The 25363-nt window shown below is 38.1% G+C and overlaps 1 protein-coding gene across 1 annotated transcript in view; it reads right to left on the bottom strand.

Moving 5' to 3' along the window:
• The window catches only part of si:dkey-262k9.2 (uncharacterized), a 57451-nt gene that overhangs the window by 25295 nt on the left and 6793 nt on the right, over nucleotides 1–25363 (bottom strand). Inside the window, exon 2 of the mRNA XM_066682180.1 lies at nucleotides 13707–13970. Coding sequence (XP_066538277.1) covers nucleotides 13707–13970 — 264 coding nt within the window. The remainder of the gene's footprint in view (nucleotides 1–13706; nucleotides 13971–25363) is intronic.

Raw genomic sequence — 25363 nt, 5'->3', positions numbered from 1 at the left:
TCACAATCCAGTGGGAAATGGAAAGGGAACTGTTTCTCCCATCTGGAAAATATTGTTTCTGCCCCAATACAGCCCTACACCTTACATAGTGGACTTCACAGGTTGTATAACTGCATTTCCAAAAAAGTTGAGACATAGATAAACATAAATAAGACATGTGAAAATGACAGCAACATGTTTCAATTAAGTTGCCACAGTGGCATGTTAGCACTGTGTTACATTACCTTCTTTTTAATAACACAATATCGTTCAGCATTAACAGTGTGGCACCATTTCATCATATCCCAGGGAAAAGTAGTTTTTCACTGGTTTTCTCAAGAGCAGAGGAGCTGTAGGAGGCCTTTAGTGAAATGAAATATATGCTTTAAGTAAAATCTCAGTGACTGAATGTCGCACCACGATGAAATCGTCTTATGAAGGATTACTAAAGTTTTATCTTTGTAACTTTCATGCCCATTATGTGTTATGAGGGACTAGAAAATAAGGTTGTTGAGGGCTGTATATTTTTGGTCGGAGGACTGATCTCAGAAATATAGTGAAACTAAAAACTCCAGTAGCTCTGCTATGTATGACCCACACTGTGTGACCACAATCCACCATAAACATTACTGGCATCTTGTGGAAAAATTACCCCAGCTCCCCACATGAAACTAATCCCATCCGAATAGGGCTTAACCCTAAGTTACTAAACCTTACCCTAACTTAACAAATGGTGATACCATGTTCTTTCATGTTGTTTCAACAGCAGAGCTAAACAAACCTTTCTCTACCACAACAGTTTCAGCATTGTTCCTGTAGCATTGTTTCTGTAGCATTGTTTCAGGCACATTGCAGAGAGTTTGAATATTGAAACAGCACCACCAGTTGACAGGAGCTTACTCAGTGATCATAAAATTACTAGGAATTTTCGATGGTCTTTCTAGATCAGATATAAATATTTTTGCAGTCCTATGGAAAATGTCCTGTTCTGGTTGAAATATAAACTGCCACATATTCGAGAAAAGTTGGAACAGGATCATGTTTACCACAGTGTTACTCCACCTTTAACTCTATCAGCACGTAATAATAATTTGGGGACTGACAGCACTCGTTCCTCCAGTTGTCCTGCATACGTGTTTTAGGTCTCTGTGGTAATATCTTTTGTAACAATGTTTGACTTTTACACACAGAGAGATTACATTAGATTTCTGAATCTTTGATAATGTTATGTGCTGTAGACTGTAAATGTTGTATGATCTGGGCTAAGTGTGCAGCCTCAACCCATCTTCACTTTTAAAGGACCAGACCTCCCTAAGGTGCTGCTGTTATGATTACATCATCTGTTTATGATGTGTGCACCCTCATCCACTGACGGAAAATGTGGTGAAAGATGACAGATCACGTTTTTCCACATCTCTGATTAGCTACAGCCTACAGGCTGTAAACCAAAAAACCCTCTGGTGGGTGTTCATCTGTTTGTCTAGGGGTTTATGCACTGTGGCTCTACTTTAAAATGGAGGACGTATTCTCCCCCTTTCTGGGTCTTACTGAAATATCTGTGACCTGCTTTGGTCAAAATACCAAGGTTCTCAAAACAGGACTCTAAACAGTCCTGTTTTACTTTTGTGTCTATTTCTGTTTTTCTTTAAGAACTTAAATCCTGCACATCCTTTCAGACCCACAATGCTGAAGCATCTCCACACAAAACATGAATGTTTGTGCTGATCAGAACAAGAGTGGAGTTCAGTTTTCTCTGCTCTGTCAAAGAAGAACATTTAACTGCAATTTATCTGATTGTGGTCTGATGGTGGCAGCGGTTATGAGTCCCATGTTCTCTGCATCCTTTAATCATTCTGTAACTTAACTAGTTTCACAACATGTTGTGGCCATCTGCCTTAACTCATATTTCTTAACTTCAGAAATACCTTAGATATAGCTTATGCTTAAACAAAGTTTTGCCTGGAAAAAAAGAAATATATATATATATATATATATATATATATATATATATATATATATTTTTTTTTTTTTTTTTTTAATCAAACACACATTTCTGAGTCTGTATGTACCTGGTCTCAAGTTTATCCGTCTTTGTATATGGTCTTTGTAGTGTATTTAATTGAATATAGGTTGAAAAGGATTTGCAAATCATCGAATTCTGTTTTGATTGATGTTTTACACAACATCCCAACTTAATAGGAATTGGGGTTGTAATATATCAAGATTTACATTGTGGGGACCACCTTATGTTTCCATAAAAAATGTGTATGTGTAAACAGATTTTGGTCTCCATTACATGACAAGCTCCTGGTACATATAGATACCAGAGGCGATTGCTCTAAGACTGCAAGAGAAGCTCAGCTTCCCCTAAAATGTCAAAAAAATATGTGATCAAATATATACTGTTGTGTACATGTCATTGAATAAATATGCACTACAATGCGCTCAACTTTTGTTCAGAATCAGCTTCTTATCACTGGTAAAGACGTGGCTTTCCCGCAGATTCACAGTGCTTTAAGCAGTGTTCATTAGTGAAGCAGCGAAGTGCAGCGAAACGAGACGAGTCATTGGATAAATGCTGGGCTTTGTCCCGCCCATCGGAGGTCTATGGAGCAGTGGGCTGGCCTCGGCTGGCCCGGACGCTCAGCTTCTGCATGATGATTGGATGATCTGTCTGAGGCTGAATCCCTTTTTGATTGACAGTGAAATGAGGGAATCAGCGATCCTTTGGTGTAAAGATTCGTGGGAGCATTAAATTTTCATTCTGTTCTGAGTTGAACCAGACTTTCTTAAACCTCTTAGTGGCATTTTCTTTGTTAAAAACAACTAGTGACAAATCGAGCTTTTATTTCCGGTGGGGTTTTTTGTAGCTGCTTGTGTTTGGAGACTGACTTCTATCACTCTTTCTGACTTCTATCGCAGTTTCTGTCCAGCGGGTGCTGCTGAGCCCCTCCACCGTCACAAAGCACTCACAGGCGGACACACATCACAGGGGCCAATGCCGTTTAAGCAGCCTAGCTCTGCTGGCCATTCAGAGGACACTAGTCAAGTCCCTGGAAAAGACGCCTTGTTGGTACGACAGGGTCACAGATAGAAGAGGGTAGAGGATAGAATTTACATATAAATAAACCAACACATTTTATGATGTAGGCCGAAATTGAGCTTCCCCTCCTTGAAAGACCAGCATCCACCACTGATAGACACACACGAACACACAATACAGATGGAGCTGATAACATTCTGCAGTTGCGACAGCAGCTCGAGTGAATTACAGAAAACAAACATGCTGAGCAACATTTCTATTTAAAAGATGCACTGATAGGGACTGTGTACAGTCAGTAGTCACAGCAAAGCAAGACGGGACTGACAGGGAACAGAAAAAGGGGACAGTGTAGTGTAAACTTTACACTCCATTCTCTTGGTGTGCTAATGCAAGGAAGAAGGAAATGAACACAGCTCCACTGTTTACCCTGTCTGAGTCGGTTATGAGTGTCAGTGACCCAGGCCGAGATAGGCATGAGTCCAAAGGCCAATAGCCAGTGGTCACAGCCTCAACAGGACCTCGGTCTGAACTTCTGTATCACACACTCCATCTGCTCACCATGTGTAATCCTGAGTCATGTGTCTAAACCAAACAGAAAGACGTCTGCAGGCTTTTTATCCCATTATCCTGAAAGGCCAAACATGTTGCTCATATTTTTACGCAATGTCCTGTAGTATGTAGACACCCCAGTGTTTCCTGTTATGTGTACCATTAATAGGCACACAAACATTCAACTTTTCACACACGGGTATTTCTGCAGAATGGGGTCCTCTGGTGCAGCTGCACATGAATCTAAAATGACCATGCTCAATGCTGAGCACAGATTATTGCAGCAAAAGTGGAGGTGTGTAGTGTTACTTGTGAGTACTGTTAATTGAAAATGGATATATTGTACGTACTTTGAGTGGACATATTATAACTTGTGTCCTAATGTTCCTAATGTTGTGTCCTAGTCTTTGAAATATTGATCTTTAGCTATTTTCATGTGGTTGTCTTCTCTGTTTCAGATTATATATATATATGATTGGAGCTCCAAATCCCAAAATGAAAGTGCTAATGCAGGCAAAAAGTTATTTATTTTCCAATAATATGACCCTTTTTAATAAAATGAAGCAAGAGAGCCTTTTGTCATGTGGTCATTTTTTGCCTTATTAACATATATATCACAAGTTCCCTGTTGGGGAATTTAAAGAGAATAGAAACATACCAGAGTGGCCAAAAGTAAACCAAATGCATGTTTATTACATAAGAGTTTAGAATAGAACAGATTATCACATCACAGATCTGAGTGCACTTTATTACTTACAGACCATTCTTCATCTGATTCATAAAAATTTCATATGACATGGAAACATGTGGACACTTGAGTGCAGTTGAGGAATCAGCTTCAGTGCTGAGCCTGCCAAGTGCCAGCTCAGCTTCATGCAAATCTCAGTAGTGAGTCAAATAAAAAAAAAAGTTGGAAGGTCAAGGAGGAATCTGAGGTTGCACAATGATTGATGAATGTTCAACCACACCCCCTGCTGACCACCCCCCCACACACACACACACACACAAGCTAGAAAATGACCATATGGCTGGGCTTTGGCAAAAGTGCTCAAACATGTCTCATACATTTGCATTGATGTACCCCTTTTGAAATAGCTTCACACCCCAAGTTTAGGATCCAGTGCTTTATAGTATTAAAATTACTGTGACTACAAAAAAGTCAAATCTGGTACTTTTGTGGGTACTTTGTTGTTGCCACAGGAACACTGTGTGGTCAAATATTTGCAGACACCCACTTGTCAAATGTTTCTTTGAAAACATGTTTGCTTAATTTGATGTACCAACTTCTATTGGAAAGCATTAATGTAGCCACTAGAATGTTGCTGTGGCAATGTAATTGTGTTTAGCCACATCACAAACATCAGGATCAAAAACATCATTCTAGCACAGCCCAGGTATGACATATATGTCAGATAAGGCTGGAAGTGGGTGTAGGAAGGATACAGATGTAGGCTATTGATAGATCAGAATTGAGTTGGCCTTTTTGCTTGTATTAATAGATATGTTAGACATTAAGCATTAAAAGATTTATTAGCATTAAAAACAAATATTGAAGTAAATCTAAAAAAAAAAATTCAGAGTACAGAAGAATATTATGGAAAGGGTTTGAAGTAGTGGAGAATACTGCTGAAAGACTTTGGAGAACAGCAGAATAATACAGAAAAGCTTTGAGGTAACAGGAACATTTTGTGGAAAATCTTTAGAGTATGCTCTTAAAAAAACAGAGTGCTACAAAATATTCTTTGAGCAAAGCCATAAAAGAACCACTTTTGTTAATATGTTTAAATTGATAACCTTAAGATTAAGTGGTTGATTTTAAAACTTCTGAAAAGATCTTCACACTCACATCTTGGTTCTTTATGGAACCAAAGATTTTCTTCTATGGCATGGCACAAAAAAAATCTTTGTATCACCTTTATTTTTAATATCGTGAAAAGGCTTGCTTCCCACTCAAACGTTGCTTTCTAAAATTCAAAATGTGCCTGAAGAAACCAATTAATGAGGATTATGTTCTGGTCCAGAATTCAGTCCTACAGAAAGATCTTTAAGAGCTAAGAAATTTCTTGAACTGATCAAAAGTTAGAACCCATCACCTCTGATCTTGTTTCTGTAAAATATTTCTGCAAGGCTTCGATATTTAAACCAGTCTTAAGGAAGAGCAGCCATACTGTTTACTTCTCGCTAATTTTGTGGCCAGTGTTTGGTACAAGTGTAAGTCAGATGTTCGAAACAGAGATACATTAAAAAAAACAAAAACCTAACACAGAAACTTAACCACTGGGGCCAACCTCTCAGTTGTCAAGCGTCAAAGAGGATCTGAAAATGTTCAAATAAGCAACTTTTAAATATGATGCTTTCATATTCGTTTCTGTCACTTACGAGTGACTTCTCTAAACACAAGCTGTGACTTATTAAGTGTGATCAGCTGATAAAAGATGACAGCATTTCATCAAAAAAGTGAGGGCTGTGCGACGAGTTGAAGAAGCAAAATAACCACAAAGCAAGTGCAAGTCAATTGGTGTGAGCAAAATCATGTGTATAACTGATACAAGTGTGGTTTCTAAACATATGGGGTTTTTCAATTTGCCAGATAACTACAAAACATTCAAACAAGTGTAGCCCCATGAGCTTTTTCTAGGGTTAAATAGATCTCGTTGCATTCTGGAAAAATGCTTTCTGAAAAACATTCCTGTCAGAGATTCACAAACAAGTGCTGAAAGCCCAACTTTCACCACTGATCAATAGGCATGTTTCTTACATTTAGGAGGGTTTAACTTTAGGGTTCAGTTACAGGTCTAATCTATTAATAATCTGCTTTGAGATTCTTTCTAACAGGATACTTCACAAAGCATGTTTTCTTAAATAATCAGATATCCCCAAAATGAAAGACTGTGCCACTGGAATATAACTGTGCTTGTATTCCACTGGATAGAACTCATGTTAGGCCTAGGATATCCTGCTGAACAAGGGATATCCTTGTGGGGTTATTGCAAAATAACACAATAACTCAAAATAAAGTTTCTCATTTTCACTAAATCCAAAGTCAAATCTCAAGAGTAAAGGCTGTACGGTAGAAGGTATTGTTATTGGTAAGCTTATCAGCCTAATCATCAGCCTATCCAAGAAATCTTGTTGTGGCAAAAAATACAGTAACATGAACATTCTGAGTCATTGACAAATATGTCACTTTCTTTACATTGATTAACTGTTAAGCTTTTGGTGAGAGGTGTATAAGAAATAAGGTGTAGAAACCCTTAAGAGGTCCTCATATAATGATAGAACTATCAATATCAGTAATAATACTAATGCAAATTTGCTTATTTGGAGGAGTGCTCAAAGTTTTCATTAACTTTCTCTTGACTCTGGCACGACACATTGTGAAGTTTCCCATTTACTCAAGCCACACCTTATGAGTATACTGTTGAAAATATCACTATGGCAACACAATACACCAGTTTCCTTTTCACTGAGTAAATACTCATATCTGAAAAAGCAGTACGTGAGATCTAAATGCACTTGGGAAACATATGCACTGATAAAAATGCCTTAAAATTGGGATATACTTGGAAGTATTACAGAATGTGGAAAATCAGATAACACAAATAATGAATTTAGAGAGTAGGTAGAATCATTACTATGGCATTAGTGGTTATACTAATAGTAACTAATAGTAATAGTACTAATAGTAATTGCATCAGCAATATTATTACTGTGACTATATAATCCCTAGTGGTATTACTTAGTGTTACAAATGAAATTATTTACTATTACTAGGAGTATACCACAATATAAATAGTGGCTTTACTACAGCATTGCCATAATATATTTCTATCACATCATTTACTACAGCATCAGTAGAGTATTACCATTATATACATAATTTTCCCAATTTTCCCCATATTTACCTAACTCTAGGGTCTTTAAGAAACGTCTGGCATGCTATGATCAAAATATCATCAAAAGGATCAAACACAACACTTATTTAAATGTCTAAATAGCCTTTTACAGAACAACCTCTTTCAGCACTTACTGAGAATAAGCCTGTGTTTAGTCCCAATGTGAGGTGTCCTGAAGTAAGGAACAAGGAGTTGAAACACAGGTTTTTAGTCATTTTAACTGTCCTTTAATGACACACTTTGGCACTGTGGGTATTCTTTTGTTTTGTTTTGGGGTTTTTTTTGTTTGTTTGTTTTTTTATTTAGTTTTTCTTTTGTTGTGATGTGTTCATAATATTTTCCCTTTAAGAGGTACAGATGGAACTTAGACTCAGTACAATAGTCAACTGAATCACAGTAGAAAGTGTTTATAGTTACCAGAATTTTGGTTCATTAATTAGTGATAAGTTGTGTTTTAATCAAAAATCTTTAAGAAATACCAGTAGTTGTTTATTTATTTATTTAGGGAAACTCAGCAAGTTCCAGGTGTGCTCAAAGCTCATGGCAAGTTTGCATTTATTAGCTGGTCAGAAACCTTCAGCATTTATAAATCTTCTCAGCAGCACTGCTATAGCGAGCAGTCAGAAACACACCTTTAAAAATAAAACTCTACATAATGAAATAATGACTCAGAATACCACAAGGTTTCAATTTCCTAAATATGCACTCTTTGCAAATCTCTTTCATCCCCAGTGAAATTATTTTGTTGAAGAACAGTGCCAAATTAAAGTCATTTTTATATAGTTATAAAAATTTTATACATGTTATATAATTCCAATGTATTGTGGCCAATGAATAATAAAGACATTTGTGAAGAATCCAAATGACATCACCATGTTATTCTTCACTCAACCAGAGCAATAGCCTGTCGCCCAACTGTCAAGTGTTCAAGCCAAAGCATCATAGCTTTTCAAATGGCACACTACAATGTTGTTGCTACTGATAAGCACTGTCATCTATTTATGGCTCACTAAAGACGTAGTCGCTTCTGAGCTTTTGAAATACAGCACAACCATGTTATTTATGTGGTGGTTAAGCACACTTACACAGTCATATTATTTCTCCTGTAATTAACCCAGTGTTCCTTTAAAAAAAAAAAAAAAAAAAAAAGTTGACGTCTTGTGGAGGCAAGACCTTAAATAACAGTCCTGGACAGGTTAGCATTGTGCAAATAACCTGGCCACACTGTTCATTTTCTTCATTTACAATGTGAAATCAGTGACCGCCAGCTAGTTTGACCACCAAATTAAATGGAATTTAGTAACATCCTGCTACTGTAATACATTGGACAAGCTTGAGTTTAGACTTGCGTTACCTGGCTGCTTTGAGAAATACACTCTTGGAATCAAGTTGACACAGAGAAGCAAAGAGCTGTTAAACAATCCACCACCTAAAGCTGAAGTTATTAACAGTGACTAAGAGAGAAATCCTTAAAACAAACCCTTCATAAAAAATAACAAGACCTTGTAAATTCAGAGCTAGCCAAGCTAAAACCACCTCTCAGACTTTCATTACTGACTTAACAGGGGTGATCTTGAATGGCAATCAGCCCAAAATCCAGAACAGAAACATTTTTAAATTGTTAGAGCAAGCTGGACTCACTTTGAGCTGGCGCTGAGAGTGCTGCAGTCAGTGAAATGAACAGGAAGAGAGCTACGTTGTCTTAAAAAAAGTGCACGCTGTCTCAGAACATGAACATGAAGGGGATTCACACAAGAGCAAAGACGAAGAAAACACAAATCTAGCGCATGCAGATTTTGCAGTAGTGCACATTCTCTCCGGAAAGGCACCTCTTTAGTGTTTATTTAAGTATTTCTTTGCTGCTCAGGCTTGAAGGAACGTTAAGCTGGGTTTCTTCATGTCGCTCAGGTAGTGATGTTTGTTAAAGGAGCAGCTGACTGATGGTGCACTGACAGAAGCTTTTACACACTCAGAAAAGAAAAAAAAAACCTGTGGCATTTTTCTCAGTCACTGTGATGGGATCCTTTTAGGAACAAGTGTACCATATTTTATCCAAATTGTTCATTATAATGGAAGCTGATTTAGCTTCACATACCTCTTTTCACTCCAAGACTTTTATTTTGGTTTTAGTTTAAAACAGTTCAATTAAGAAAAGCCATTCAAATTTCATTTTGCAGAAGAGAACATAATGTATCTTCAAGTTACACAGCTGGACTTTAAGACCCTTGCTGTACCTTTGAAGGGACATTTATACTGTCCTTACTTTTATTAAACAACTATTCACCTCTGCAGGATGTATCTTTCTCATAGAATGTGCTTATGCTAGTGCCAACATGTATACATGTGTTTCATTTCCATTGAACTCTGATTCTAAATAGTTTGCTGACCTCCAGCAGATTTCTTCTTGAAACGCAAGCTTAACCATAATTATAAAGGTCTAACATTGCCATCCATTCATTTATTTTATAGATATTTCAATATAAATCAGCCCTCTACATTCTGAGCAGACAAACCTTGCACTAGGAGCGACATAATTGCATGATAGCGTACCATTCAGTACAGGACCTGGACTTAATAATACAATATGTAAAGTTCTTTCTCAAGAACATAGCTGTGACTTTAATTTTTTTCAATTTCTTCGGGCAAATGAAACAAACTGCCACATACTACATATTTGCTTAAAAATCTTCAAGTTTAATCTTTGGTATCTTATGCTTATGTTAGTTTTGAAGGTAGGGACATTTTGAAGGGAATGTTTAGCTCTGGGTTTTTTAGGGTGGAATGGTGTGTTTGAGGGTAAAACAAAATGAAACAGGAATTGTAACTCAAGTTGTTCATTTTTGAAGCACTTGCGGTAATGCAGTTAGTGGTCCCAAATTTGGAGACATTTCCACTTTAAGTGATCGGAAACCGCAAAAATAAGTCAATATTACCTAGAGCAATATCCTCATTTCGGTTTGTGCTTTTCAACATTTAGAGGACCGTGACCCTGAATTGGATAAGCGGTTACAGATTATGAATGAATGAATGAACATTTAGAGTTCTCTCTGTTGTCTAAAAGGACTCCAGATGTTTTTGCCATGAACAGAGAGAGAGAGAGAGAGATAGAGAGAGAGAGTGCCTGGACGAAACAGCTTGATTTTTACTTATTTACAGACACTGGGGCTTTGTAAACACATTAGATCAGTTTCGAGAGCAAACATTGGAGACATTAAATGGTGAAGAAATATCTTCTTAATTTTAAAGAAAAAGTTTTTGTTTGTGAATGTGTGTGTGTGTGTCTGCGTTGCCTTGTGAAGGACTGGCACCCCCTCCAGGGTGTATTCCTGCCTTGCGCCCAATGATTCCAGGTAGGCTCTGGACCCACCCCGACCCTGAACTAGATAAGCGGTTACAGATAATGAATGAATGAATGAAAAAGTTTTTGTTTGTAATCCTTACCTATTCCTTTAATATATACATCACTGTATGTGTTTTTCATATCTCTCATTCTTTTTGCTCTAAAATCAGATCTTTGGGTAAAATTTAAACTAGCCATGAGTTATGTCAGTTTTATTGTAGAAGTCAGTTTAATAAGTCTGAGGTCTCACTGTACCGCTATGTGCTGGAGGTAGGACTGATTAACATGACTGGAAACAGAGTCCATTTCCTCTGACTTCTGGAAACTTCCCAACTTTCTTAACTCAAATTAGAATGGAAATTCCTTAGATTTGCCAGAGAAACACAATATGTTTATCTATTGCAGGTCCTTAAATAGCTGGTTTAACAAGTCAGTTAAGTTCAGGGGGTGGCTCCTTTTTATATTGTGGAATTTTCATATACTTAATAAACTTCAAAGAGGTTTTTATACCACTCTTAGAAACATTGAACACCCCACCCCCCACACACACACTTGTTTATTTTTTCCCCCCTATTTTTCTTTCCTTATAAAATATAATAATAATGAGTATTATATTGCATGTTTAATAAAAAAGAAACATTAAAAAAAATTTTAAAAATATTGTAAAATATCTTATTTCAAGACTTTATTTATTTATTTATTTATTTATTTAGTACATTAGAAGACCCTTTGTACAAGCAGAAAGGTTTTGATATTTTGATAAAAGGACACTATGTGTTTGAACATAGTGACTAAAGAATGTCAAAATGTTAAAATTAGACAAAGACAGTCCAAAAACAAGCCCCAGTACTCTTCATCTAATGCACAGTGTTGACTTCAGGCTTTCTTGATAAGTGCACTCTCTGTTTATTTCCTGTATATTTCCATAGAAGTACAAGATATTGAGGTATTAGCTCAGTCTTTTAGAGGTCTTTAAGCATGCAGCTGGAAATCCTATGCACTTGTTAACTTTTGCTTTTCATGCAAATTACACTTCTCTACTGACATACTGATGTTGTAGTACCAGTCATATTACCATAGCATAAGTAGTGTTGTTACTAGAGAATTAACATTGTGTTATTAGTGGTAATACTGAAGTATGTATATTGGTATTTCTATAATATAACTAGTGGAATTGTTAAATTATGACTCCTGTTATTACTAGAGTATTACTGTGGCATTGTTAGTGGTATTACAATAGCATTACTAAAGTGTAATTAGGGGTATTATTATAGTAATTATAGTGGTATTAGTATAATAATAATAGTGGTATTACTATGTTACTAGTAGTAGTGCTATAGGGTTACAACGATGCTATTTGAATGATATTATTTTAGCATTATTAGTGATATTATTATAGTATGTATACTGTTATATAATTATATTATGTTATATAGAAATATTAGCATTAATATTTTCCCAAACAAGTTAATAGTGTTATAAACAGAACAGTATTAAATACCCCAATTGTATAAGTGCAGTATTCAACTTTAGTTAACTAGAGCAATATGCTGCCAACCAACTGTGTTTTTATATTTTGTTGAAATGGTAAAACTAGCAAAATACAGTCCAAAAAAAAAGAAGAAAAAACAAAACAGCCCAACAGTTCTTCCCCCAATGTCCACTCTTGACTTTCCTGTAAAGTGCACCTCGCCATCTGCAATATCACAAAATTGCATGAGCTTTTCTTTCTGCTGTCATTAAGCTGACCTTACTGGACTGGAGCTGCAGGACCCTGCAAACAGATTTTCTCTCTTTTCTACTCACACATCTCAAGAGTGCCTTGCCCTGTTTGCATTTCTCTGAGTGTTTTACAGGTCAAGCTGACAACCAAATGCCAGTGAAGTCATACTGATACTTTTCCCCCCTAAAAAGGTTTAGAAATGACGAGCTGTACTCTTCAGACTGCTCGCAGCTTCCCTCTTCTTCCCTCTTGCTGTCAAAATAGTGGAAACACTCGCTCTACTCCCTCTCTCTACATAAGTGCTGTAGAGTCAGGTGTTTTTATTTATTTATTTATTATTTATATATATATATATATATTGTATTGTTTTCTTTCTAAGCGTCCAACACTTGTTTCCAGAGGGTGGCAGAGAAGCTTGAATCTGCACTCAGTGAAAGGCATGGTTTCCTGTGTAGAAATGAGACTTGGGTAAAATAATGACTCAGAAGTACATCTTCCACCAAAAGCAACCACTAACATCTTAAGTACTTAGTAAGTTCTAGAACTAACTGAACTCCCCAGAACTTTCAGCATTTACCAGTAAATTACGTTTGCATAGTTCAATTCTTCTCTATTAGTCTATGAAATCTAAAAATGCCCTAGTCACAAACCAAAAGTAATGACAATAAACCCAAACCAGAGTTAAATATCAAGGCTTAAAATTGAACTAAATAAAAACAATACTTTCCACGCTGATATTCTTACGATTATAGTTGTTTACTATAATCTTAGGATAAATGTAACTAGTTACTACTGCATTGCTCTTTTGGCTTCTGTCCCACTAATAAAAAAAAAAGAAAGGATTGTTAAGCTGAAGGACTATCACATTTCCTGCACTTTGTCCAGAATTGACAGCTGTGTTGCAAGACTGTACATTTCTCCATGCCGATTCTGCTGCATTAATTTGGTACTGTGCATATTCAAGCCCAAGCAAACACCACAGACTGTGGAACATTTTCTTTTCTACAGACACTAATTGAACATTTAATCCTCTCACAAACTTTACAAAGAATCAATTTCAAGCCTTTTCTCTCATTGCAAAATGACTTAACGGATTAAAAAGCTCAGTGACTTTTCATTCAGAATAACCTTCTTAGCATGAATAAGGAAAGTGAGAAGGGGCTGAAATCCACTCACCAGTTTATGGTGATGTTTGGCGGTTGGGCAGTATGGAGAAATATAGTAGTGGAGTATGTCTCTCTGTCTTGCTTTCTCTGGAGCTGTGTTGTGAAAGTGTGCCTCATGGGAACTTCCTGGCTGATTTAACATTGGTTTGTTAAGACAGGACCTCAGCGCGGGGTGGAGTGGACGTCCCATTGGCTGAAATTCCACATGAAACTTGACACCTGCCCAAGTTTCACCTGCACTCTGTTGACTGTACAAGCATGAAAGCATGACAAACTGAGAAACAGAGAAAAAGAAAAGACAAACAAAACCTTTTAAAGAGCAGACCCCTTGCTACAACTTTATATATATATATATATATATATATTAGACACTCACACACACACACATACTTTTATGTGTATAATCTCTTATACAAGGAATTAGTAATTAGTAAAATTAAATATAAATACATAAAATGAAGAAGTCCAAATTAAACTTTTGACATTCATTCATTCATTCATTCATTTTTTGTAACTGCTTTTCTAATTCAGGGTTGTGGTGGGTACAGAGCCTACCTGGAACCACTGGGCACAAGTCGCTGGGGTGCCAGTCCATCTCAGGATGAGATACGCTCACACATTCACTCCTATGGACACTTCTGAGCAGCCGATCCACCTACCAATGTGTTTTTGGACTGTGGGAAGAAACAGGTACACCCAGAGGAAACCTACGTGGACACAGGAAAAACACACCATACTCCTCACAGACAGTCACCCAGAGCTGGAATTGAACCCACAACCCCAAGACCCTGGAGCTGTGTGACAGCAACACTACCTGTTGTGCCAACTTGTTGCCCAACATTAGACATCATAGACAAAGTAGAGAGTACTTAAAGAATGTGCAAGTGAGGATTAGCACAGGAGAACCTACAGTGGGTTGAATTGGAATAGAACTGTGGGTATGCAGCAAATTTTGTAACAAGCTGGAAACAAGATGTGACAATGGTTCTTGTTTGGTGGGATGTGAGAAGGGGGAAGAAGCTCTGGAGCTGACAGATATTCCGTGGATCATTCTCAGTGCTGCAGTAACAATGAGGTGGTGGTGGTGTGTTAATTTGTGCTGTGCTTGTATGAGTGGATCAGACACAGTAGCATTTCTAGAGTTTTTAAACCCATCAGTGTAAATGCTGGACTGTGAGTAGTCCACCAACCAAAAACCTCCAGCCAATAGTGTCCTGTGTCCACTGACAAAGGACTAGAGGACGACCAACACACAATGTGCAGAGACAGATGAGCTACTGTCTCTGACTTTACCTCTACAAGGTGGACCAACGAGGTAGGAGTGTCTAATAGGGTAGACAGTGAGTGAACACTGTTGTGTCTGAACCATGCTCACTAACACCCCACCACCACCTCATTGTTACTGCATTGCTGAGAATGATTCACCACCAAAATCATACCTGCTCTGTGTGGGTCCTGAGCATTGATGTAAAGGGTGAACGGGGCAAACAAAGTATGCAGAGCAACAGATGGACTACAATCTGTAATTATAGAAATAGGTAACGGGTCATGTATGGTCAATGGAGCTGAGAGAATGGAGACTGTTCCATCGTCTAGTGCGTAGTCTAGTTGCCTGGGAGCCCAAAGGAAGCAAAATGTTTGATAGGCAACCAGCTTATTCCCAAACTTCGGACACTATAGTTTACTTACCTTGCTACATTTAGCTACATTTATTTTCTATTGAACTGTCTATCTCTACACACTTTAAAGAGAATGTAAGGTGATAGGTGACACAACAGTGTGTTTGTTCTGTTCTTAAAAAACAGTTTTGAGGAAGTGTAAATGTCACATATCCATGCAAATTTTGTGTTTGCGCACATTGGGGAAGAACTTCAAGCCAATACAAGGATGATCCCTGTTTTAGTCAGTAATATACACAGTGTCACTGTGTTGTTGCTGGAGCAAAGTCTCAATAGAGACTGGAGTCCATCCATTTGTATCAACCATACATTAGTCACGGAAGAGTCACTGGAATTGGATCACTAATGACCTACTATGGACATTATCAAACTTCCAATATACATGTAGCACCACCACAGACACTATAGGTAAAATACCATAGAACCACTATGCCCAATACCATGTGAGAGCTAGAGGAGTTCCCTAGTGGTGCATCTACCATATGATGATCTACCATAACATTGGAATGAATTACAAATCTGATTCCAAAAAAGTTGGGACACTAAACAAATTGTGAATTAAAACCGAATGCAGTGATGTGGAGATGGCAAATGTCAATATTTTATTCATAATAGAACATAGATGATATATCAAAAGTTTAATCTGAGTAAATGTAACATTTTAAAGGAAAAATATGTTGATTCAAAATTTCACAGTGTCAACAAATCCCAAAAAACTTGGGACAAGTAGCAATAAGTGGCTGGAAAAAGAAAATTGAGCATATAATGAACAGCTGGAAGACCAATTAACACTAATTAGGTCATTTGACAACATGATTGCATGATTGGGTATAAAAAGAGCTTCTCAGAGTGTCAGTGTCTCTCTGAAGCCAAGATGGTAAGAGGATCACCAATTCCACCATTGTTGTGCAGAAAGATAGTGCAGCAATACCAGAATGGTGTTACCCAGCGTAAAATAGCAAAGACTTTTAAGTTATCATAATCAACCATGCATAACTTTATCAAAAGGTTCAGAGAATCTGGAACAATTGCTGTGCGTAAGGGTCAAGGCCGTAAAACTCTACTGGATGCTCGTGATCTCCGGGCCCTTAAACGTCACTGCACCTCAAACAGGAATGCCACTGTCAAGGAAATAACACAATGGGCTCAGGAATACTTCCAGAAAGCATTGTCAGTGAACACAATCCACCGTGCCATTCGCCGTTGCCTGCTGAAACTCTACAGTGCAAAGAGGAAGCCATTTCTAAGCAAGCTCAACAAGCTCAGAGTTTGCACTGGGCCAGGGGTCTTTTAAAATGGAGTGTGGCAAAATGAAAGACTGTTCTGTGGTCAGATGAGTCACGATTTAAAGTTCTTTATGGAACACTGGGACGCCATGTCATCCGGACCAGAGAGGACAAGAATAACCCAAGTTGTTATCAACGCTCCGTTCAGAAGCCTGCATCACTGATGGTATGGTGTTGCATGAGTGCTTGTGGCATGGGCAGCTTGCATGTCTGGGAAGGCACCATTAATGCAGAGAACTATGTTCAGGTTCTAGAACAACATATGCTCCCATCTAGATGTCATCTCTTTCAGGGAAGACCCTGCATTTTTCAACAAGATAATGCCAGACCACATTCTGCAGCAATCACAACATCATGGCTACGTAGGAGAAGGATCCGGGTACTGAAATGGCCAGCCTGCAGTCCAGATCTTTCACCTATAGAGAACATTTGGCGCATCATAAAGAGGAAGGTGCGACAAAGAAGGCCCAAGATGATTGAACAGTTAAGAGGCCTGTATTAGACATGAATGGGAGAGCATTCCTATTTCTAAACTTGAGAAACTGGTCTCCTCTGTCCCCAGACATCTGTTGAGTGTTGTAAGAAGAAGGGGGTATGCCACACAGTGGTAAAAAATGGCCTCGTCCCAACTTTTTTGGCATTTGTTTATGCCATGAAATTTTGAAACAATATATTTTTCCCTTAAAATGATACATTCTCTCAGTTTAAACTTTTGATCTGTGATTTGTGTTCTATTCTGAATATAATATTAGATGTTGGCACCTCCACATCATTGCATTCAGGTTTTATTCACAATTTGTTTAGTGTCCCAACTATTTTGGAATCCGGTTTGTAATTTAAACAGTCAGTGTCCATTTTATCAGCTCTTTTCCCTATGAAAATACACTTTAAAACCCCCCAGATGACCTCCTCTGAGCAGAGCAGGGACTTTTAAGTTGTTCTGTGATGTGTGACTCTGAAGGGTATTAGAACTCTAGTAGCACTGCAGTGTCTGATCCACTCATCCCAGCACAACGCACAGTAATGCACCACCACCATGTTAATGGCACTGCAGTGCTGAGAATTATTCACCACCCAAACCAAACCTGCTCTATGGTGGTACTCTAGGGGTGCTGATCATTGAAGAACAGAATGAAAAATTGTACATCGGGAGATCACTGTTTTTTCATCTTTTTTGCTCATGGCGCCCTTTAAGTGTATGCAAAATATACTTTGCCTCTGGCAGTCAACACACATACACAATTGTATTCAGTGATAATGTTTTAAACATTCAAAAGCAGATTAATTGAATTATTTACTGAATAATTTGCTTCGCAATGAATTGCTTGAGGCTGTCTCTACGTCGCATATTTTATGTCTAAATATTCGGACTTTATTCTCAAAATATTCTGACTTTATTTCTAGAAATATTCTGGCTTTATTGGACCAGCGTCCACCCAGTCAGCCAGTGTCAACTCACAAACACACTCTCCTTGGCTGTTTCTTGCACATTCCCGCGAGTTGGATGAGGAGCTTTGCATGATACAGGCGAGGGGGGCTTGTGGCCCGCAATATGCTGCTGCAGCTTTGTTTTTGTGAAGTACGTAAAATGAGTCCCCCCATGGTTTACAAGTGAAAGTAAACTGCCTCTCATCGAACTAAACTAGTTTTAAATGCTGCGGAGCTGAAATGATTCTGCAGATTTATTTCTGACCACACATCTCAATGCCATAGTAGCTGCATTTTCATGACAAGTTTTGTACATATTTTCATTTTTCCGTCAGCAATGTCAGAATATTTTTGACAGCACCCCTGAGGAAGCCAGAAAGCACACCAGGGTGCCAGGGCACCCTAGTTGAAAAAGCTTGCCCTAGAGATGCATTAGGCGTCAGAGGCTAGAATTCCAACGAAGAACAACTGGCCTCACTCTCTTTGGGTGTGTGGACCCAGCATGATGCCTGTGCCTGCACCTACACTTTTCCAACTGGTTACTATGATGTGTTAGAGGATTTTACTGGTTGAATTGGAAATGACAAGTTTGAAAAGAAATGTGGCAAAAACAAAAAGTCTTGTCTTTTTTTCCCATCTTCCTGTTTTCGTTTACCTCATTGTTTTCTTGTATTGGTTTTGCAACTATATTTGGCACTTGATTATGTTTATAGTACTTGCTTTGTGCCAACAGTGTTAGGGTGGGTCGCTTGTTTGGACACCACCATCTGAGTAATGGAGGAACTGTTTTGTTTCACAGTAATCCATGTGTCATTCGGCTCATTTTCCGTCAGTCCTGACATGCCCAACCAACTCCCAAATCACAGCAGGGGTGTAGTCAGTTTACTACAAGGACGTGGGCTAAAGGTGGACTTTGGTTGTAGTGTAGATTGTGTGCAAGTTTTGAAGTGAAATTTGTGCACATGTTTTTGAAGTGAAAATTAATAAGGTGTGTTTAATAACTGCACAATCACATATTAACAACACAGTAAAATACAATGTAACTACAACTCTTTCCAGCAAGACACATTGAGAAGGGTTGGGGTTCTCTCTGTGAGCCAGTGCTAATCATCCAACACCAGTACTTGACCTCACTAATGTTCATGTGGCTGAATGCAATTAAACCCTCACAGCAAAGAGCAGAGGAAGGGGTTTACTGCAGCAATGTGGGATAAATTCCATATTAGAACAGTTGATTTAAGAAGAAATTTAAAACCTTTGGTCATACAATGGAAGATTAGCTGAAGATTGTGTTGATTTCTTTGGTCACTGACCACAACAGGTCTGAATATCTGCCCTGCCCATATCTTATTCAGTGTAATAGTGTAGGATGTCTTGTTGAAGGGGTGTCTAAAAACCACTTGTCTAACTTTGGGACATTTGATAAATACAGTCGTTGTCATTGGGCTGTGTCAGGTTTCTGCCAGCTGCCCGTTAGAACCCAGTCGAGTGTGTTTTCTTGTTTTCCCTCTGTGTCCCACAGCTGGTTGAGCAACCTGCTGAATCATGTCTTTCTTCAGCAGTTGGCTAAGGGCTGCAGGTGGAGGTGTGACTGGCATTTGGCATTGGCAACAACTTCTCTCGCCCAGAGGGCCCAGACTAAGTCCTTAATAACGAATCACTCAGCTGTGTCAGCGAAGCTAAGCCCTACAGGTTCTGCAGGATTTTCAGCAAGATTTGAGCTCTCAGTTTCGCAGCTACAAGGCCGAAGAGCAGGCTCATTTCACGACATGCTCATGCCACACATTTAAATATTAATTACTGGCAGGGACAAATGACTGCAACTGTGAGGTTTGGTGACTCACCCGCCAAATAAAACAGCAACAGAAGATAGGGAGGGGCAGCTGAACCCAAAGCCCTCTGCTACCATATCAGCACCAGTGTTTTGTTTTCAAGGGTGACTGACCAACAGGGAGGCTGAAATGTAACCAAAATACATAGTCAAGCAAAAGATATGTTACTGCACTAAAACTGTAATGAAATAGAGAAATGAATAAGCACAGCTTGAACTTCTGCAACAGAACTCCCTGTAGAACTACAGCAGATTACAACAGTTAGCATGAGATTCATTCAAGTTAGCATTCAAAATTTTACCCAGTGCGTGAAATCAGCAGTTAATCCATTCGCTAATATTAACCATAATTTCACTCTGCCTGGTCATGAGGTGAAATTTTACATATTTTTGGATTTGTAAATTTTGTAAGGATTATATGTGAATATCTAGCAATCCCTCATGAAAAAAATATCCCCTGTACACATTGATGTCACTACACCTGTTTTAGGGGGCCTAAACCACATTCAGATATTGCATTCAGATATCTAGGTTATTAAACAGAACTACTACTATAGAACAAATGTAACAAATTGTATCAGTCTATATTCTCAGTTTTTGAGTGTATTTGGGACCTGCACTGTAAGTAACATTGTTGCTTTGCTTTATCTGCACCTCGTCAAAGAAATTTGCTGCCCTAGACCCCCCTGGTTAAAGCTTAAGCCCCCTAATCATTAGTCTCTAGTGACGGCCCTGCCTGTACATAACACTAAACTGAACCCTAAACCTAACTCTAAATACAACCCAACACTAAGCTCCAAAAGATTAGTAACAATGCCATTTTGAGTGGACTAAAGACTTTCACTAACATCTAAACCAAAACCTAGCTCTAAACCTGTGGTCACTCTGGGTTTTTGATCATGAATTTGTATGTGTGAATAAATTTCACATGCAAAGTTGTGAACTGAGTTCAAATTTGGTGAACACTGACAAACAGTGGCACCACTCTGGCTGTGACCTCTGATTCTATAATAATTGTAGATTTTAAAGTTCATCTCATATGCCCAATTAAATCTCCAGGACTGGTTTTTATGTAGTTCTATAATGAAACCTTACAAATCACCACTGTCCAATTAAAAACTTGTATCTCCCAAAATATTAACTTTACAGGAGAAGGAAAAAACCTTCTTAACTTTCAATGGAAGTCAATGTAAAATGATTTGATTCCAAGTATTTCTTTTAACATTTCTGTTGGTCCATTTATCATTAATTTTTCACACAGTGTGAAGGACAACTGCTGTGCTCAAATGATGTAAATAAAAATCCAGAATAAATGGTAATACATGTTTTTAATTGGACATTGTGTAATGTAATGTAACTTTAGGGAACATCACTGGATTTAAAACCATTGATGTGCATTTACACTGTTTGTAACTTGGGTGTCAATATGTACCTGTACTGTGCCTTTTCTTTCAGTGAATGTAGATGAGTTAACTCAGCTGTTAACCACCCTGTGAGTATTAGAAATGAAGTTGCCCTCAGGTCTTTTGGTACATTTCTTTAAAACAGCTCAGTTTGGAAAATGCTAGGCTGTAAAAGTTCCTTGCTATTTTAAAGGCACATGTTTCTGCTGAAAAGCTGCTGTAACAGAGTTCAGAGAGGAATTGAATGTTCAAATTGCTCTGACTGTGTCTATAACAGTGGTTTTCAGGACAAAAGAGATCCTAGTCAGCAGTAGCATGTTCCAACAAGACCAGGCCTCTCAGTGTCACTGTTGTGGCTTGTTGAGGAGTTGAACAACAGGTCACCTTCACAGCCCCTGAGGTGAACTTCACATTCGGATGATTCAATGACTCATTACCCAATTAGTTCATGGCTGGATACAGAGATGCACTGAACACCCTCAGGGATTTGAACAGCGGTCAATGAAGTAAAGAATTTGTTTTCTATCTTAAATGCATATGGAGACAAGTTTCTTGCTCTTTAGGTGATCTCAGATGAGTTAATTACTTTTTGTTTTTGCTTCTTTGACTTTTAACTCTGTCCTGGTTGGTGCCTGGTTCAGAAAGCAGGCCTGAAACATTTCTTATAACTTCAGTATGAACGTGTGGATCCAAACTGATTTAAGCTGATAAATGAAAAAAAAAAAAAAAAACTCAGAATATTACTACATATTTTCTTAAAAAGTGTACCATGTTTTGGCTCTCCATGATTTGTAATTCTCAGTCACTGAGCTCCCATCCATTGGTGGTGCAGACTGTAATCTTTTAGCGATAGTGTTTCTAAACAATTGGTACATAGATTTACCATTAAGTTTAGTGTTAAAGTTAAAGTTTGATAAAGTGTTCAGAGTTAGGTGTTAGTAATAGCAATAAGAAAGTTTAAAGTTAGTGTTATGTTTAGAGTTAGGGTTAGGTTAAACATTATCTTTTAACGATAGCACATTGCCCTTTCTAAAATTTGGAACATAGTTTGGATTCTCGGTAATTTAAAGTTAGGTTTAGAAGAACTTTTAAGTTTATTTATTTATTTATTTATTTAACTACATTTTGTAGCCAGAATTTCACGAGCATCGATGAGCATGTTTAGTACACATTAAACCAGAGTTAGCTTTGAAAGCTCATAATGTTGTTAGCTGAGAGAAGTTCTAGGAGTGCCAATATTGCATTATTCTTACGGACGTTCAAGTATTTCTTCGCCACATTCAATGCTTTTTCAAAAACACTGGTACTTACCAGACAGTGGGAATATGGGGGCCTGAGCATAGCAGGAATTGTACCCTGGAGAGTGCCAAGGTATATGAATTCTGACCAGAACCCATTCAAGGACCAAGAGTTAATTTGGTCGAAATGTGCTATTATAGAATGGAACGATTATACTACACAGAATGTTAATAAACAAACAAATTGGGATTTTCCCCCCTGTTCTCTTTATCTTAAAACCCTATGATAAACAGTGATAATGGAAGCTAAAGAAGACTTGAGATATTGGCAATGGTGTACAGATTTTCAGCACTCCTGTTGCCTATGAGTGTCATACACCTTACTTTATAGCATTCCCTCTTGTGTACTACTGCTTATTTTGACTAGTGTCAGTTATAGTAGTACATAATGCACAAACCCTAGGAATGACCAATTAGTCAGATATGTACAAATTCTCCATGAGACGAGACGACCAAAAAAAAAAAAAAAAGATTAGTTTACAACTACACACACACACTGTAGGAAATGACTGACACGTTTAGAAACTGTAATATTGTTTAAATATCAAACCCAACCCAGTTCCCTTCTCTCTGATAGGGCTTTTTAAGATGAGCAACAAACTTCAGAGCACTTGGTGTTCCTGTACGCTTACTCATGGCAGACTATCAGAAAGGATCAAATTCAAGGGAAAACTGGAATGTCAGCTCTACTCTGTGCTACAGCCAGGTTTAAATTATGAAGCCAGCTTCTACACCTGGGGTGGTGTTCACAAAGCATCTCTGTTCAGTAGTGTTATTTTCTTTTGTCCTGTAACAGTTTGTTCCAACATACTGCAGAGATACCACAGACAATGCTGATCCAGGCAGCAGGTTTGCATTGGACTTGCTTTTTGTTGGTGTAACAAAACTTATATGACAGAAGTTTCATGCTGTGCAGAGCGAAATGAATGGGAGAATAACCAGAGCTCTCTGAAAGGTCCTTGTCTACAATTACTGTAGAACTGAGGCAAAATTTGTTCTACCTTATGGAGACACTGTTTGTTTTTGAGTGAGCAGAAGTGAGCAGATTTGGAGCAGTTAGAGTGGACTGCTGTTGTGTCCAATCACAGTCTATATGAGGGCATAGAAACTCCACCCAGATGGGACTTGAACCCAAGATCCCAGCGCTGAGAGATAAACATGCTAACCACTATTAGCCACCCATTAGAGATTCACACAGGGCCCAGGTCACTTTTGTTCTACAAGTAACCACATCTTTGCCATTGTATTTCTGTTCAGAGGTTCTGTTGTTCAAAATTACAGTTTGTGAATAAATAATTAATATTCTGCTTTGTTCAGCTGCACTCATTACATGTCATACAGACACACACACACACATCAGTGACATATCATCCTCTTAACAAGTGACCACTCAGGCCATTGCAGAAAGGGAGTTGTTGAAGTTGAACAAAACCGTGAATTTGCTTGGAGTTTGTTTATTTATTTTTTTTATTTATTTGAACGAATAAACTGTTTTTACAAACCATTTTGATATTTAACATAAAAAGTAGCCATCATTATTTATGATAATATTAATTTATACATGTATTTATTATTTTATATATATATATATACAAACACATACAACTCATTAGTTGAAAAACTGAAGTGCTTTGTGCTTCCTAATTAAACCAGCCACTAGGTGTCAGTATAACAGCTGTTTCTGTGGGGTCCAACAGAGTGGTTTACTGATTATATTGTGATTGGTTTGCGTACATGGTTGGTGAGTTATATTCATTTTTAAATGTATCTCAGCATGAATCATGGTTTCCCTTGTGTAAATATTATGTGTTAATACTTCTGCCATATCACCCACATTTGAGCATAGGTCACATTTGAAATGTTCCAGAACATGAAAGGAAAGCTTTTCTATGTGGGCAATATGTCTTGAAATATATACATTTCATATGTGAGTAATTTTCTGCATTACCTTTTGTAGCCTGACATTTCACGCTATCACCCTGGAGGACACAGTGACCGCAGGTTTGTTCTGGGGGTTGCACACACGAGGCCAGCAGCACATTCTGGAGCCCTGACCACGTTCCTGTGTTTTGAGTGAGGTATATACAACCTCTCTTTAGTGAAGGTGAGTTTTGTGAAGCTCACGCCATCCCACAGTGTCCTGAGTCCCCAGAGATGGGCTTAGGGCTGGGCAATTGAAATTCATTCATTCATTCATTATCTGTAACCGCTTATCCAGTTCAGGGTCGCATGGGTTTCCTCCGGGTGCTCCAGTTTCCTCCCACAGCCCAAAAACACACGTTGGTAGGGGGATTGGCAACTCAAAAGTGTCCATAGGTGTGAGTGAATGTGTGTGTGTGTGTCTGTGTTGCCCTGTGAAGGACTGGCGCCCCCTCCAGGGTGTATTCCTGCCTTGCGCCCAATGATTCTATGTAGGCTCTGGACCCACCGCGACCCTCAACTGGATAAGCGGTTACAGATAATGAATGAATGAACTTCTAATTGATGTAATATCGCATTTATCAATTATATTTGTTTTTATTTTAATTCTGTTAATATTTCCCCCAGTTTATGTTCATGTACCATCCCCTCAAAACCACAATGCTAATCAAGTAATGCAATGTAATCATGTGATTCTGCCACATCCATTCGGCCACATGGAAGCAACGTGGAGGAGAACCTAAACACATGGGCCGACCGAACAACTCAAGTAATTGGACCAAAGAAAAATATTCTTTCTGTTGTTGGGTTGTGTTTTAACTT

Source organism: Hoplias malabaricus, chromosome 1 (genome assembly GCF_029633855.1).
Source record: "Hoplias malabaricus isolate fHopMal1 chromosome 1, fHopMal1.hap1, whole genome shotgun sequence".
In the NCBI taxonomy this organism is placed as follows: Eukaryota; Metazoa; Chordata; class Actinopteri; order Characiformes; family Erythrinidae; genus Hoplias; species Hoplias malabaricus.
The sequence above is the reverse complement of the archived record's forward strand: the minus strand, read 5'-3'. Positions and strand labels throughout refer to the sequence as shown.